Raw genomic sequence first — 16,202 nt, forward strand, 5'->3', positions numbered from 1 at the left:
TTTTAATTTCTTTTCTTTCTTTTTTTTAAGGGGTGCATGGTTCAGAAAACGTCATGATTTGATATTCAAAATTTATTTGATTAATAAAAACATTCCCAACAAAGGGAGACTTAATTGCAGTGGTTGAATTATATTGTATGGTTTTACATATTACTCATATCATAGTCTAAAAGTAAAACCCTGGAAAGAATGCACCATATATTTGCCTAGATGATGTAACACAGTTAAAGATCCCACGTCCTCTAAAGTATGTAAAATAACGTTTACTTCTGTTATAGGTGTTCTTTGACATGAAAGTTGGAGATGAAGAAGTTGGAAGAATTGTCATCGGGGTGTTCGGGAAAACGGTTCCAAAAACAGTCGACAACTTTGTTGAGTTGGCGACAGGAGCGGTAAGAACGCATGTGCTCAAAGTGCAGCAGTAATCACCAGTTCCATGGCTGACTGCAAATTAAAATAGTTGAAGCAGACATAAACAAAAATTGATACATATTCAGAGAATAATTCCTTTGTTTTTACAGTGATGGAACATAGAACAGGTATTAGTGTACTTTTAACTTGTGGTCAAAATCCTCGTTTACTTTCCAAAACCCTAAACGGCCAGGTCCTGGAGACATACTTTTAAAGAAGTTGTTTGGCTCTCATTACATGATCTACAACGTCAAATACAATCATCTGATATTCCTTTCAGGTTTTTCAAGTGTTTTGTTTGTTCTCATGAAACAGAGAGGATTCGGTTACAAAGGCAGCAAATTCCACAGAGTCATCAAGGACTTCATGATCCAGGGTGGAGACTTCACCAGAGGAGACGGCACTGGAGGTAAGACACCTGCCAACCAGATTTGTCTTCGCAAGAACAGACTTGCTCATGACCTTCTGCATCTCTGCTCTCCTGAACACTCAATGGTGTCAATCAACTGGGCTTTATTTTTAATACAAAAAGCAGTTCTCAACTGTGCAAACTGTCAAAATTATACATTTCCAGTGTTCATTTTTCTTGTTCCATATAATTTAAAATTAACAGATTTGCTACCGTCTCCAGGGTGATTTTATTCTATTTGATAATGGAACCACATAAACTTATTCTGGTACACCTCAAAATACAATTTATTAACCTGAAAATGAGCATAATATGGATGCTTTTAAACTTTGTATTTGACATGTGTCACTCTGCCATTTTGTGACTACATACTATTTAATACAGGTTGAGTAAATTTGACCTCTTATCAGATGCTCTCATTCAAACTGACTCCCAGAGAAGTTCAGTATTCATGAATAAGAAAAATGTCATCCGATAGTGAAGACAAACATTTGGCAGCGTTAAAGCCAACCAAGTGAGATGCAAATGATGCTACCAGGTAGGAAAATGTGTGTGGGAATAAACAGAATACCAAACATAAACCAATTGTCCTGAAATGGTGTATGTTTTCTTCAAATGCAGGCAAAAGCATCTATGGAGACCGTTTCCCCGATGAGAACTTCAAGCTTAAGCACTACGGCCCTGGCTGGCTCAGCATGGCTAACGCCGGCAAAGACACCAACGGCTCTCAGTTCTTCATCACCACCATCCAGACCCCATGGCTGGACGGCAAACACGTTGTCTTTGGAAAAATTCTGGAGGGGATGGTGAGTGTGAGGCCTGACGGTGATCACATCAGGGTCTGAGTCCCATCTGGGGACAGTAAAACCGCTGCTAGTGATTGATCTAAAGTGTGCTTTTCACCTGCTATTCAAATGCTACATAATTATGTCTAGTGTGCCACCAACTAAGATCTCAGTCTCTGAAAAACCAAAAACAGCGGGTTTAGTTTCAGACTAAGATACTAGACCCTAGTTTTCTGTTCTGTGCCGCCCTTAACTGCACCATGAACAGATCTAACAAGGAAGTTAGGAGTGACCTACAGGACGGTCAGCTTAAATAAACATTTCTCCACTTTTCTAATGCTTTTGTGTATGACATCGGTAAAAGATTCTGCAAAATGACTTGTCATTGCATCAAAATGAATAAGTACTAATTTGGTCCTAAACATTTAAAACTTTTTTTTTTTCAGTTGAGGTTTTGCGAAGCATTTAAGCAGCACAAAACTGTCAGGAAAGTCAAGTTTCAGGAAAGAGTTGGTTTGTTTGGCCACTTTTCTAAATACATGTACACATATTGACAAGTTACTTTTGCTTTGACTTTGGCAACAAATGGTACAATATGTTACCTAAATGTTTACACTGAAGTAGCATGCAGGAAAGTGGAGATCTCGATACTCATGTGCCAGCAAAACGCGTACAGTAAATGTAGAAAACAAACCGGCTGATCAATGGTTGAAAGCAAATGAGTACGTTTAGTAAAGTAATAGTACTTCTACTAGTACTGTACCGTTTCTTACACTACATTTATCTGAAAGTTACTTTTCAAATTAGGATTATACAATTTGATGCTTAGTTTATAAAGTAACTCATTACAGATAAAATGGGGGAGGAAAAAAAAAAAAAGTTTGGTTGGCCAGATAGCTCAGTTGGTAGAGTGGGCGCCCATACAGAGGTTTAGTCCTCGATGCTGCAGGTCCAAGTTCAATTCTGACTTGCGGCCCTCTGTTGCATATCATATTCTGTCCTGTCAAAAATAAAGTCCAAAAATATTCTTTAAAAAATAGTTTGACTATAATCCTCAAATACACTTAACTGATGCATGCACATTAATTCAGCAGTAATAATAATTCAACATTATGTATAATGATGCAACCATTCTCCGTAATGAGTAATAAAATCATTTTACCGATTACACTTTTATTTTACCTATGTAATATTTAAAAAGCCAAATTTTTAGTAGAGTATATTTTTAAATTCTTTTTACTCTTAAGTAAAGGTCTGAATACTTCTCTCCACTAATGTTGGATAAAGCCTTTGTTATAAAACGTTGTAGTGAGATTTTGACAGTGCTGAACCATTCTAATAACTTTGTTTTGTTTTTCTCTACCTTCCAGGATGTGGTGCGGAAGATCGAAGGCACAAAGACAGATGGCCGTGATAAGCCTCTTAAAGATGTTGTCATCCACGATTGTGGTGTAATTGAGGTGGAGAAGCCATTTGCAGTGGCCAAGGAGTAGAAGAGAGCTGCTGAGAACAGGACTGGGGGGAGGGGGGGTCGGGTTGTGCAGGCCACCTTGATTTGTTACTAAAAGTCCTGTGGTTCAAGAGAAGGGGCTTTTGGGTCATTTGGGGGTGGGGGGGTGGTGGGCTGCTGTCTTAAAAGCACCAGAAGAGCATTAACATGATGACAACACTCTGGGTCCATTTACCAACGAGCATTCCAAGGTGCACTTAAGTGTTGGTTGTTTGTTTTTTTTGTAAAAAAAAAAAGAAATCAAAAATAAAAGATTTCAATTTTTGTTAAAATGCAGAGTGAATTTCATTATCACTAGCACTATCTATATTTAAGTTGGGCTCTACTTGTTTTTACAGTGGAGAAAGCTTCATATTTGTATTTGTTACTATAAACATTTAGCCAAAATGTGGATGAATGTTAGAACTTGGTTAAATGCACCGTGAAAACCCTCAAATCCCTCTACACCTTGTTTACATACACTGAGCTCATTCTTCTTTTGACCACTAGGGGCTCTATTTACTCAGTTATGTTGCTAATCGCATTTGATTAAAAATTTAATTTTGCTTAAATATTTTAAACAAGTGAGGAAACCTTGTAGAAATTGGCTACCCTGGCCAGTTGTGGAAAGGAACAAAGTTCAGTTACCAAGTCCTGTACTGTAGTACAATTTTGATGTTCTTGTGCTTTACGGAGTATTTCTATTTTATATTTCTCACATAAATTGCTCTTTTAATATTGCTATAGATGAAACTACCTGGCAATAATTAACCTTTACCAACTGCCACATTAAAGTGATGCAAACATTAGTGCATCACTGGTACTTTAAATATGTGTTAATGCTTTAGAGTTTCAAAATCTAGAAGAATTTAGTTTTCAAAGGAAGCCACATGCATTTTGGCCTTCAAAGTCTTCTGTTGAAAGCCTTCTCATTTGGGTATGGCAATAAGTAAAAATCAAACTGAGTACAGGTTAAAGTATTAAAGTACAAGTTCTTGTTGGGCAGAATTGCCTCTTTCAGAAAGTCATGACATATATAAAGAATCTCAATGGCATCATATTGCAGAGGCTTTAATAGCTGAGCAGCATTTTAATGTTACAGCTGGTGGAGCACATCTACTTTATATACTGTTGGATAATTTATTTAGTCTATAGCAAAATGTAATTTAATTGATCAAATGTTTAGTATGTAAAATCCCAATCTTTAAAGTAACTTCAGCTGCCAGATAAATTTAGAGAAATAAACAGTATTTACCTCTGAAATGTAAAATAGATGGATAATATAGCACATAATTGAAATAGTAAAAGTACCTCAACTTTCTGTACAGTACTTGAGTACATGTACTCCGACACTTTCCACCACTGTTGCTACTTTTACTAACTAAAACCATATAGACAGTTTATAAGTATGTATCTGTGTGTGTATATATAAATTATTGTTTTACATCCTTTTTTGCTGAAGACATTCTAAATTCTAAAAATTAGTTGATTGACTAGTATATTGATTGCTTTTATTTAATGAAAAAGTAAAGTATCTTTGACAGTATTGTTTCATGTCTCTTATAGTCTTCTCGCTTACAGTTTGGTCGATATAAAGCCCTACAAAAGTTAGTAAAAAAAGTTCCTTAGTCATTGTAGAATTTAGCAAATCATCCAAAACAATGAACACATTTTTAAAAGCAGGTCCTCGCACTGTACCTCACAGCAACCCCGTTTCACAGATTGATTGTGAAAACTCTGCTTCTGGGTAAATTTCTGAGGCTCAAAGTCGCCAAATCTGCCCACATCTTTATTTTAATTATAGTTTGAAAACAGTTGACTGTCCTTTTGATTTGGTGCACAACTAGTCGGGCCAAAATCTGTTGTGAACCTTAATTGATATGCAGGCCGGATCAAAATTGGCGAGGCGGGCCTTGAGTTTGACACGTGTCGGTCTGAACTGCAGAGGGCTCCCTCACACCAGATATCTCGGCTGCACAGCTGATCAGAGGCAGTCCATGTGTGCGCTTTTACATGGGATTTAAGTGCAATGAAATGAGGAATTGTGCATTTCTGTGGTACAGTCATGATTGCCGAGGACATAAAATGACTCCTCTGGTTTCCAACTTTGTTTGTTCCACTTCTACTACACATCTCTGAGGGAAAGAAAGTTGTTTACAGAAAAATCATCAGTATTTGCTTCTGCATTAACTTCTACAATGTCTGGTAGATTTTACTGCAGCCGGACACTGGTTAATGTTGTCACTTACAGAAAATAAAATAGACCTTAGACACACCTTCCTGTGATTGTCTGATCTTCCTGATGCTCATGTGGCAAAACCACTCCCATCTGGAGCTTCAAGAATTTTTTTAACAAAAAGTTTTTTTTCTGAGTTATAACAAGCAGTAGATTATGGATTATACTGACAACTGGCCTGCCAGACACAGGGAAGGGCATAAATACAGAGCTCATTTTTGTGTATAAGCAGTAATGGAGTACTGAGCTCAGACTCGAGTCCAACTTTGGTTGTTATTCTCTGGATTCCTGACTCCACGTGGACTCAAGCATTCATGAAATAGCACTCAGAAGTTGGATGAAGTTTGTGACTACACTTTTAACTGTAACAAGTCATAAAATATTTCCTATAAGATATTGATAAGTTATTTATATATCTTTAGTCTATAACTGTTTCATCCAGGGGCCAGTGATCAAGTCACTATTCTCTGGACTTGTGACTCGACCTCGGACTCAACTTGGACATGTCTTTGGTCAATCGGACTCGAGACTTGACTTGAACTCAACAGCAGGTGACTCGACTGCAACACTGCAGGAGTGCATTAAATGTCTTTACGTCAGAGTGGAGTAGCCTTTTGCGGATAAATTATACAACTTTTAGCTATCTCTGTATAAGGATCAGGGACATGACCCTACATGTGGGTCTTTTACACCACAAGAACTAGACTATTTATAATAGGTTACCTTGCTAACCTCTTTGGCTGCCCCAGATACATTTGTCATATAATGTCATTTGTTTCCATGGAGCCATTTTTAGAAGCAGTGTCTGGAAACATGCAGAGGCCATGGGAACAGTGCTGGGTAAGGGAACGGTATTCCTAAACATAACTGACCTCATCTGCTTTTGTCAACTTGTTGGCTGAGGGAAGATAATCTGAGATGTGTTCCCAGTTTCAAATCTCAAACTGGATAGGTTTTTCTTGTAATATAACTCTGTTTGTTTAGGGACCTGTTTGTTTCTTTAGTCTTTGCTTGAGATTTAAATAGAGGCGGCTGTTTGCTTTTAATCTTGCAGTTTTATGGTTGTAGATTCAAACGAAGCTCAGGGACAATTCAGGTTGTTGGAAATGGAAAGGATCTGAAGAGACTTTTGGTAACGCCCTTGGTTCTGAAGTACTGGAGTAAAGTCCATTAGTGTATAAATGTATTTTTTTCAAGTGATAATTATGAAGTAAGTCCATGTAGACCACTATAATGGTGGGAAGAAAAATGTTGTTAACTTGGCAGTAGGACTCCATGGGAACCATCTTTTTATGGATGGACTGAGGGAGAGAATTGATCAGCATGTGATCCAATGGTGCTACAGGAACATTACAGGACAATTAGGACTGAAATGAAATGAGAGTATCTATATGAGAGAATATACTGTACATGTACATTCTTGTTCATTCATCTAAGTATATTTTTCAATAGTTGTTCTGGCATTTCTCATCTTTGCCATCTTATCTTATTTCATCTTATTTTTGATTGGATGAAATACAATAAGATAGCAAAGATTAAAAAAAAACAGAATTGTAGTATATTTGTGAGTAAGTAGGTGTGGATGTCCTTTGTTAACTTAATTGCTAGTTCTTTTTTTTAACCTTTATTTAACCAGGAAGTCCTGTGTTTTCCGAGGGAGACCTGGCCAAGACAGCACACCAGTTACAGTTACTTGCTGCTTGTAACAGAGTGATTTCCCAGTTTGTGATTAATAAGATCCATCCATCCATCCATATAGCTGGCACACCCTGCCTGAAAAGACTTCCCATCCCTGCAAAAGTCAATGTTTATTTTCAGACATGCTTTCATCAATAGTTACATAATTAAAGAGGAGTGTGTTAACATTTTGATCAGAGTGAAAATATATAACCTGCTTTTGCTTTGATGAGCTGTGATGTAATTAAAAAAAAAAAGATCTTCTACTTTAAATTACTCAGGATTATTCTTTGTAATGCATGTTACTATAATAAGTCATTGAGGCACCAACAACCTAGCCAAAAAAAAAATACATTTTTAAGAGTTACAAAAAGCGTGTCTGTGACCAGAAGTTCTTGTTTTGCCCAGATTCACTCAGGCGTCGAGTAACTCACCAGAAGGAAAATATGGAAGGAATTCCCTGGAGTAGGCACAACCACAGCTTGCTTAAACCCTCTGTTGTTCGGTTTGGCCTTGTTTGTGGCGATTGGGGATTGTCCGGTGAAACAGTGTTATTCTTCACTTACAGGCTTTGCTGGAAAAGCCGGACATATCTGGCATAGCTTCCTGCAAGAGGCTTTGTCAACGAGATTAAAAGAACAGTGGAGAGAATCACAACATGGAGCTCAGAGGTATTCTGTCACACTGGTGGACTGAACGTCCACATCCTGCCCTCCTGTCAGGGTCCAGCGGAGCATATTGTTATGTTTGTCTCTTCACTCTGAACGTGGCTGATACAGAACAGGTGCATCTGCATCTGGCCCCCTACACCTCTGGTTTTGTTGGGCTAGTACCAACTGCACGCTACCTGCCCAGCACCAAACAGCAGACAGACATAGTTAGTGGTAAAACATCGTGGAGTATTCAGCAGCTAAAGAGCTGTATAATTTCCCTTATGAGTCGGTGGAGACCAAAGCAGAGCTAAAATAAGAGTGAAAATCAGACTTACAGTATATTTGTTGCTTGGCTACAAACAAAACTCCATAACTGCAGGATATGTAAATAGCCAAATAGTTGCTTGGTAAGAACTTAAACAGCTGTCTATGACCTTTGGCTTGTTGTGAAGTTCTACTCCCCAAAAAAGAGGATAAATGCTGCTTTAAAATACATTAAATATCCCTTGTAAAAGTTCAGGTCTCTACTAATTTTTGGCGACAGAGTTCAATTCCAAACATTGGCTGGGGTGCTTCAGGACACTGAGAGGCTCCAGTGTTGTCATTTTTTATGTTTTGCATCATTGCTGGGCTAATATTTGTACCTTTGTCACATGAGCCCTGGTTCCTTTCAGCCTTTCTCACTCTCTTTATAGCAAAGACCTGCATGGTGGAGTGCTGCAGAGGTTGATGTCATGGCAGCTTCCAGCCTCTGCAGAAGAAGTTTGAAGTCGTCACTGTACTCGCCCATCTACTGTGTTTGGCAGGATTTCAGTGGTTTCATATTCCTGAAGGTGTTTGCTGTGCCTCTGGGGGCCTTCTCAGAGCTATTGCAATTTATAATCAATGCCCGAATACAATTCTATCTCAGATTTGTGCAGAGAGTTGCGTGTACTTCAGGATTTGCCAATACTTGGTTTTGGTCTTTTCATAGAGAGTTTGTCGACTATAAAAAAACAAATAGCATATTAACAGGAAAACACTTTAACTTCCAAAACTTGTAATGCTGACAAACTTGAAAAAAACACATGAACAATCACGTCATGCGATACCAGCAAACAGGTCAAACAAGTCTGTTTAGAAGGAAAGAGACTGACCGCATGGACAAAAACTAACAGCTTAAAAGAAACCTCTGAAAGGCCTGAATAAAGTGTGGATCAAGTTCAACATAACAACAGCCGAAGCACGTCCACAAAGGTAAGGAAACACAAACATACAGTGTGCAAATCAGAGGGGAAACAGTTTGACAAGAGAAGTATAAATATACATTATGAGCAGCAGCGTGGGAAAGGTCGCTGTGGGAACTAGGCCTTGTGTTTTTGTCAATGAGTTTTGAAAAGCCGGGCTCTGACTCCAGTACAACAGACGTTTGGGTTCCCACCCAGACCCATGGCCGAGCGAGTGGTGTCACATCCATTTCTTCATTGTTCTCCAGTTTCCTCTCTCAGATTTTTTTCCCCCTCCTTTGCCGCTCGCAGAGTTTGTCATGTTGTTCTCTGGAAGGAGCTTTCTTTCTTGACGTGGCCGAGGCGGCAGTGACACGCCAGGTTCCCACGATCCCCTGCCCTTCCTCCAGAGTTACTGCTTGCTCACCGCTCTGAACAGGAAGACGGTGCAACAAAGTCACTGAGAGTGCGTGCTAATTTACTGGGTTTCTTTTGTCTTAAATGAGAATTACGTGAAAGAGCATGTGTCTTCCCTGTACCTCATCACCAGTAAATCTAAGTTGTGTGCGTGCGCATGCTCTAACCTTGTGAGACTTTAATGTACTTATAAGGACTGAAAAATAGAAATATCTTCATAATCAGGGAAAAACTTCCTGCACAGCGCTTCCTCTTCTAAAACAGTAAGACAGTGGTTCCCAACCTGGGGGTCAAGACCCCTTAAGTGGTTGCCAGAGAATTCTGAGGGGTCACGAAATGATGGACAAGATAGGAAAGAACAAGAATAAATCAATCTGCTGGTTTTGTTCTTTGCTTTTTTAGCCAAGCCAGCGGTTTGTGGCTCATGGGTTGGGAATGTTGGTCATTCGGTCTTCACCACTTTGGTCCAGAAGAAAATATCACAACACTTTGTTCAGACATTTATAGTTCCCAGAGGACTAAGCCTGTTGATGTTGGCCATCTCCTGATCATTAGGTCAAAATTTAGATTTGTTTAATAATTTGGTTCATGACTGAATACCTGCACAACTAATAACCTTCCCACCAGCCTTAGAATTTGAATTGGTGCTAATAAGTAAATATTAGCATGCCTACACAATAAACTAAGAAGATGAATATGGTTATATATCGCCTGTCAAACATCAGCATGTTAACATTGAGATCAAAACACAAAGTTCAGACTAACAGAGGCAATGTGTAGCTGTATAATTGTTTCCTTGTAAATATTGGATAGTTCCGGGCGGCTGGGTAGCTCACCTGGTAGAGCATTATACAGAGCAGTATACAGTGCAGTACATAGAGGTTTACTCTTTGACGCAGCGGCCCTTTGCTGCATATCATTCCCCCTCTCTCCCCCACTTTCATGTGGTCAGCTGTCTTGTAAAAAATGAAGGCCTAAAATATCCCTCTGTGTGCTTGCTTATAGCTTCTTGTACCATATATTGTTGAGCCACCAAAAACATAAAGTATGTATAGCCTTTAACCATACTGTATTGTTCAATTTTAATACATTGTCTTAAGGCTGTAAAATCTATTTTTACCTCTTCTCCTTTACATCATCTTTCATCTCATCCTTAGGATTGTTAATAAGTAAAAATCACAGGGGATGATAGCTTTCCGCTTGCTCTGTGCAGACCAGGTGGCCTTAATGCTCTGTACACTCAGTCCAGGGTACTTGGCTAATTGAAGTCCCGGCTTGGATGCATATTTTTGGGCACAAGATAAAAGCTGTGGCGTGGGGACACTGTTAAGTGCTCTGCTCGAGTCAGTAAAAGTGCTGCTGCATTCCTGCTCGTCTCACGTAGCTGGGTGATGGCAGTTGCACTGGGTTATGCTGACTAGCTAATTGAGAGCGGTTGTGTAAGAATATAAAAAAATAATTCTTACTATAGTTCCTCAAGCTATGGACCTGGTGCCAGATTTTCAATCATTTGATTTTAAAGAAAATCAAGTCTGTGTGTATACATAAAGGAGTAAAAGTAAGTGCACTTTAATTTAACATTTGTGTGAGCACATACTGAAGGAAGATACTATAACATATATATAGTAACACTAAAAGTCTTCACGGTCCTTTCAGATGTTCCTTGGTGTAAGGAAATGGGACAGCAGGACTTACGCAATAAAGCGCTGAGCTGAAGGGCAACATGCTAGGCTTCTTTTAGAAAAGAGAAGCTCTGTTGGCATCAGCATAGCCAGTCTGATAGGGAGCCCGCTGAGAGATTAGATTAGTCCAAACACTGCTGCTGTTCTATGGCACAACTGGTTTAACAGTTCGGGGGTTCATCCAAATAAATTAACATACCTTCTGTCGTGGATGATTCAATTCAATTCAGTTATATTTATAGTATCAAATCGTAATAACAGTTATCTCAAGACACTTTATAGATAGAATAAATCTAGACCACACTCTATAATTTATAAGGTCCCTACAATTCAAGTAATTCCCCGAAGCATGGTGCGACAACCTTTGCCTTCTAGTATAGCCTACTTGTATGTTTCTGATCCTGTTTCTTGTGCCTCAAGCTGCCATTGAAACCTGACTCCTGCTACCGCTCCACTCCAACCAGACTCTGAACCGGAACCACCACCACTGGACCCCGACCACAAGCCTGATAATCTGCCTCTCTCTGATAGACCCCGCTCCTTCTTAGAATTCCCCTGACCTGCTTCCCCCTTGGAAACCTGGACTTGCCACTTGAGTTGTTTTTAATAAACCCTGTTTCATTCACACTCCTGGCTCTGCATCCATCTGCATTTGGGTTCTTTTCATCATTCACATGTAACAAGATTTAGAACAAGGTGAAAAATGACGATCGGCACCCTGAATTGATGTAATTACAGGCCAGTGAAAAAAATTTCAACAACGCTCAGCACATATTATACACCGTTAATTAAAGAAGCAATCTGTCTGATCAAGTTAGGCAAAAACTTCAAAGCACGTCTCCTAATATGGTTATCAGGAAATGGTGTATAGTGACAATTTGCTAATATTATATATTTATTATATATTATTTAGTACACTGTACAAGCATGCTGTACAAGTACCCTGTAGATCAGCCCCCAAGACAACACACTCTTTGCGCTGTGTAACAGCATCCACCATGTGACTAAGAACATGTAAACAACCTCAAATTATCTGAAGAACAAACACAGACAACCTGTCTTTCCTGTGGACACCTACACGCTCCATTGTTGACGAGGACCTTGCCCACAACAATCATCATCATGACTTCCACTGACGATTTGGCAAAGAGCAATGAGCTGCTCTCTTATCCAACAACAACAATTTTAGTCAAGACCACAGTTGTCGATATATTTAGACTTTCAAACAGAAAGCGGGAAAATATAGGACTTCTGGACATGAGGTTTAGTGTGTTCTTGTCTTTGTTGCGATTACCTGCGCAAGTATTTTAACCTTTCCCCACACAGAATATGGGACACTGTCAGAGAGGAAAAATGGAATCTTTAGATCAAAAGCTTGATCAGGGTTTGTCATAGTACAAAGACAATCCTAACCCAACCTTCCTAACCATACCATAAAAATTGTAATTTTCAGTACAGTTAAGATGTTTTCCAAAATCTTAGCTACTGTAGTGACAGAGGAAAGATGAAGCCTTGTAGCAAAGGACTCCAACCCCAGGCAGTAAAGACTGTTGACAGTAGCCTGTGCGCTCCACCCTGTGAGCTACCTGGGCCCTAGCAGCTAAACTTCCAAAAACTATGAAGGCACAAAAGCTACATCTTTAAAAAATCTAGGTATTACTTTTTTTTAATTTTTGTCTGCATAAGTGTGTTTCAGAGTAAGCCGTATTCATACAGTTCAGAATTGGCAAATATCCAATTACACACAAGCTAACGCAACTGACATTATTTAGACAAATATTATTGGCATAACAGTTTTCGCTTGTATGTTGTGTGTTATTTTTGTGAACATTTTAATGAACGTTAATATTGAATAGAATTTAAAAGGGCTCAGGTCGGATATGTTGGTTGCATTCTATATTACTCTTTTTACTCTTCATTACTTAACGGGTCATTTATTAGAACAGGTAACTTTAACTTTTTTAGTTGGATCCATGAGGCATCATTATGGATCTCACCTGGCTTCTTGGCAAAACCAAGGGGGTGAGCATGCATCCAGAAAGCGTACCTCCTGTGGGGCGATTCTTAAGCTAACAAGCCATCACCTTCCGCTAACATTCCGTTGACTCCCGTTCATTTTGGCGTCACTTTGACCGCGAAAAACTTTACACTTGAAGTGTTTAAAGACTTTATTTGTCTATTGTTTATTTCTAAAGAAACACAACAATGTATAAAAGGCTCCATTACCTTGTATCTCACATTCTGGGTTTTGTAAAAAACAGGCTAACGATTGGGTCATGACCATGCGATTTACTGTCGCACAATAGAGAAATTACCGTATAGTCAGGAGAAATTCACAGGCAGGGGGTGTAACCCTGGGCCAGTCCTGGCCCGTGAAGGCTATTAAAGAGCGGGTCTTGCCCAGAACTGCAGTGGGTTCCATAATAATGCCTACATGACACCTGGCAGGATGTGTAAATGTTAAGTGACAACTAATCTAAATACTAGTCTATATGGTGCGACCTGTATTGTTTAAATAAACTTTAACCCTGACAGTAAACACTTACATTAAAACTAGGCCAGGTTTTATTTCTCTATAACATTAAATATGCATTACTAAAATAGCAGCAATCAAATTAAAAAAAACCTGCAAAGAGCTCTTTGAACATGAAATGAATTGACTGAAGATAAATGTTGGTAATTTCCCTGGCAGACTGTGTTGAAGAAGTTAAAGGTTCATTTGAAGATGAATGTCATTCTAGCCTGGAAATTCATTCAAACAGACTCCATACGGGCAAATGACTGCAATCGAGCAATTAACTGACTTGAGCACTAAAGCCTGCAGTGTAAATGTAGTTTTTGTTTAGTGGCATTTCTCCACACTTTATTTACTTAAAAAACATGTACCTTGAAGAAAATAAATGTCAGTAGCATACTTACACAGAAATGGTATCAGGCTAATGGAACGTCACACATCCTTCAGCCCTGATAGCACCTCTGGTTAGGCCCATTTCTAACACCAACATCTGGAGGGTGCTCTTCAAGCGACAGTTTTTCAGTCTCGTTCCTCACGAGCTCCTTCTGAATATTTCATCTTTAAAGCAGAGAGTGTCTAGTGCCGTTCAGATGATCTGCCTTTGGTGCGAGGAGCAAAACGAAATACCAGGTCAGCAGTGTCAGTCCCGCACAGCATCAACGTGACACGTTGAAACACGAGAGAGTGTTTTTCTTTTTCAGCCAGCATCTCATGTGCGACTCTGCGACGCTGCGCTGGAGGTCACAAAGGGCGGCTGAGGGACAGTTTGTCCTGGAAACCAAGATGCTCAGTTTCCACCTGAGCTAAAGCTTCAGCTCCGATTGCTTGTTGTCTGCAAACAGTAACACAAAGGGACTGGTTCTGTCTTTTGGAAAGAAAACTTTTTTTGGAAATTGTTTATTGTTTACACATTATTTAGTTTTATTGTTTGTCTGTTTTGTCATAAATGAACTGTATGTGCCTAGATGACGTCTATATTGCTGATCGTGTTTGCTTCAGAATAGCATCAGTTGACTGAGTTGTTGCCTCAACACTGAAATATTTTGCATTTGCCCCGAAAGACTGACCTAGTGTCCTCTCTCTTTAAATCAGCTACTGCCTTTGCACAGCAGTTGAGGTTATGTGTCTTGCTCTAGGGCAGTTATTGGTTTGAGAATTTAAATCAACCACGTCTCCCAACTAAAAGAAGTCCCCTTTCCCGAATACAATCTTTATGTGCTCTTATGTCTTATTTGTTAGGTTCTCATCTTTGTGTGATAGTTTAGGGCGCTGCCTCTTGTATGATGTTAGTGAGTGAGGTGTGAGTCCTGAGGTGGTGAATCCTGGAAATTAACATAATCAATTAATCCTTAATTGTCAGCAAATTTCACAACGCAGGCGATGAAGATAAAGAGATGGAAACTGATTACAAAGGATCACCTCAATCTGAATAAATTGAGATGTTATTATTGAGATGGAAGTTATTAACCTCAATCTCCATAGTGGTGGACTAGAACTAAATCTGATTCTTCTATTAAACTGGCTGTAAAGTCACTCGTGACACTACTGCTGTCCTGTACTGGACAGTCCGTCAGCATTGTTTCACTCACTGTTACATCATGATGAGGATGCTGTTTCATGGTGGATGGCAGGTGCCCCCCCGCCCCCCCCCCGTGTCCCCTGCTTACCCAAGCAAGATGGACCGCTAACATGCTGTGCCAGGATCAAGTAGCTGGGCTGCTATCTTGTTACTAATCTGATAATCTGGTTGGCACAGGCTCTTTTCCATTCCTCCTTACATAACTCTGTCTATATTCACATTCAGGCTGAGAGTCTGGGCCAGAACGACCAGCGAAGGACAGACAGTTTGAGAGGAAGAGCAGGACTCTGTGGTCACTTCCAAGAAGAGACTTAAGCTTGTTTTAGCTCTCACCCTAGTTCACGTTGATCCCTACACAGGTTTTTCTTTCACACTAGATACACTTACCGCAACAAGGACTTGCGTTAATTTACAGATGGTGACATTCATCAAGGAAATGGGAAAATACATGTTGCCACAATCATATGATTAATATTAGGTCTATAGTGTTTGCTTTTTCTTTCCATCATTGTCACACACGTTTGTCTTCTTTCTTCTAATTTGGCCTCCACGTTCTCAGATCTTCCCCAGACATTTCAAATAATCACATGCCTAAAACACCAACAGCAGTAACTGTTTGAGTTTAGAATTTGATGAACTATAGGTTTAGGACAGTGTTATCGTCGCAAATGTGCTCTAAATCAGCTAGACTGAGAGAATCACACAGTATAGATTTTTTTACCTTTGGCTAATAGAGATTTTTACATTTTAACGTGTGATCTTTAAGTAAGGAAAACAGCATTTTATGATACATTTAATTTTGAGCTATAAGGGCTTGATGAGAGTGTAAAGTGTAACTAATAATAACATTTTGGAGCACTGAATGAAAATGTAACTAAAGAGAGAAAGAGGGATTTACTGTCATGAAGAAAAGTGCCCGATACACTGAAAAAAGTTTTATTTTAGGGACTGAAGGTCAGGCTATACAGTATGCCACATTGACCATTTGTTCTGAGGATGGTAAGGTATACTGTATGTATAGTTTACGTGTTTACTGTTATATCTGGCATCCCTGGCTGTCTAACTGGGCAGTTGATGACACACGGGTCACACGGGTCACACGGGTCACACGGGTCACACGGGTCACAACACAAACAGAAATTCC

The 16,202-nt window shown here is 39.3% G+C and overlaps 1 protein-coding gene across 1 annotated transcript in view; it reads left to right on the forward strand.

The window, feature by feature from the left end:
- ppib (peptidylprolyl isomerase B (cyclophilin B)) overlaps positions 1–3,387 on the forward strand; it is a 4,501-nt gene extending 1,114 nt beyond the window's left edge. Inside the window, exons 2-5 of the mRNA XM_032524088.1 lie at positions 279–392; positions 727–820; positions 1,442–1,626; positions 2,976–3,387. Of these exons, the coding sequence (XP_032379979.1) occupies positions 279–392; positions 727–820; positions 1,442–1,626; positions 2,976–3,098 (516 nt within the window). The 3' untranslated portion in view covers positions 3,099–3,387. The remainder of the gene's footprint in view (positions 1–278; positions 393–726; positions 821–1,441; positions 1,627–2,975) is intronic.
- The last annotated feature ends 12,815 nt before the right edge of the window (positions 3,388–16,202 follow it).

This window comes from Etheostoma spectabile, chromosome 8 (assembly GCF_008692095.1).
Source record: "Etheostoma spectabile isolate EspeVRDwgs_2016 chromosome 8, UIUC_Espe_1.0, whole genome shotgun sequence".
Taxonomy (NCBI): Eukaryota; Metazoa; Chordata; class Actinopteri; order Perciformes; family Percidae; genus Etheostoma; species Etheostoma spectabile.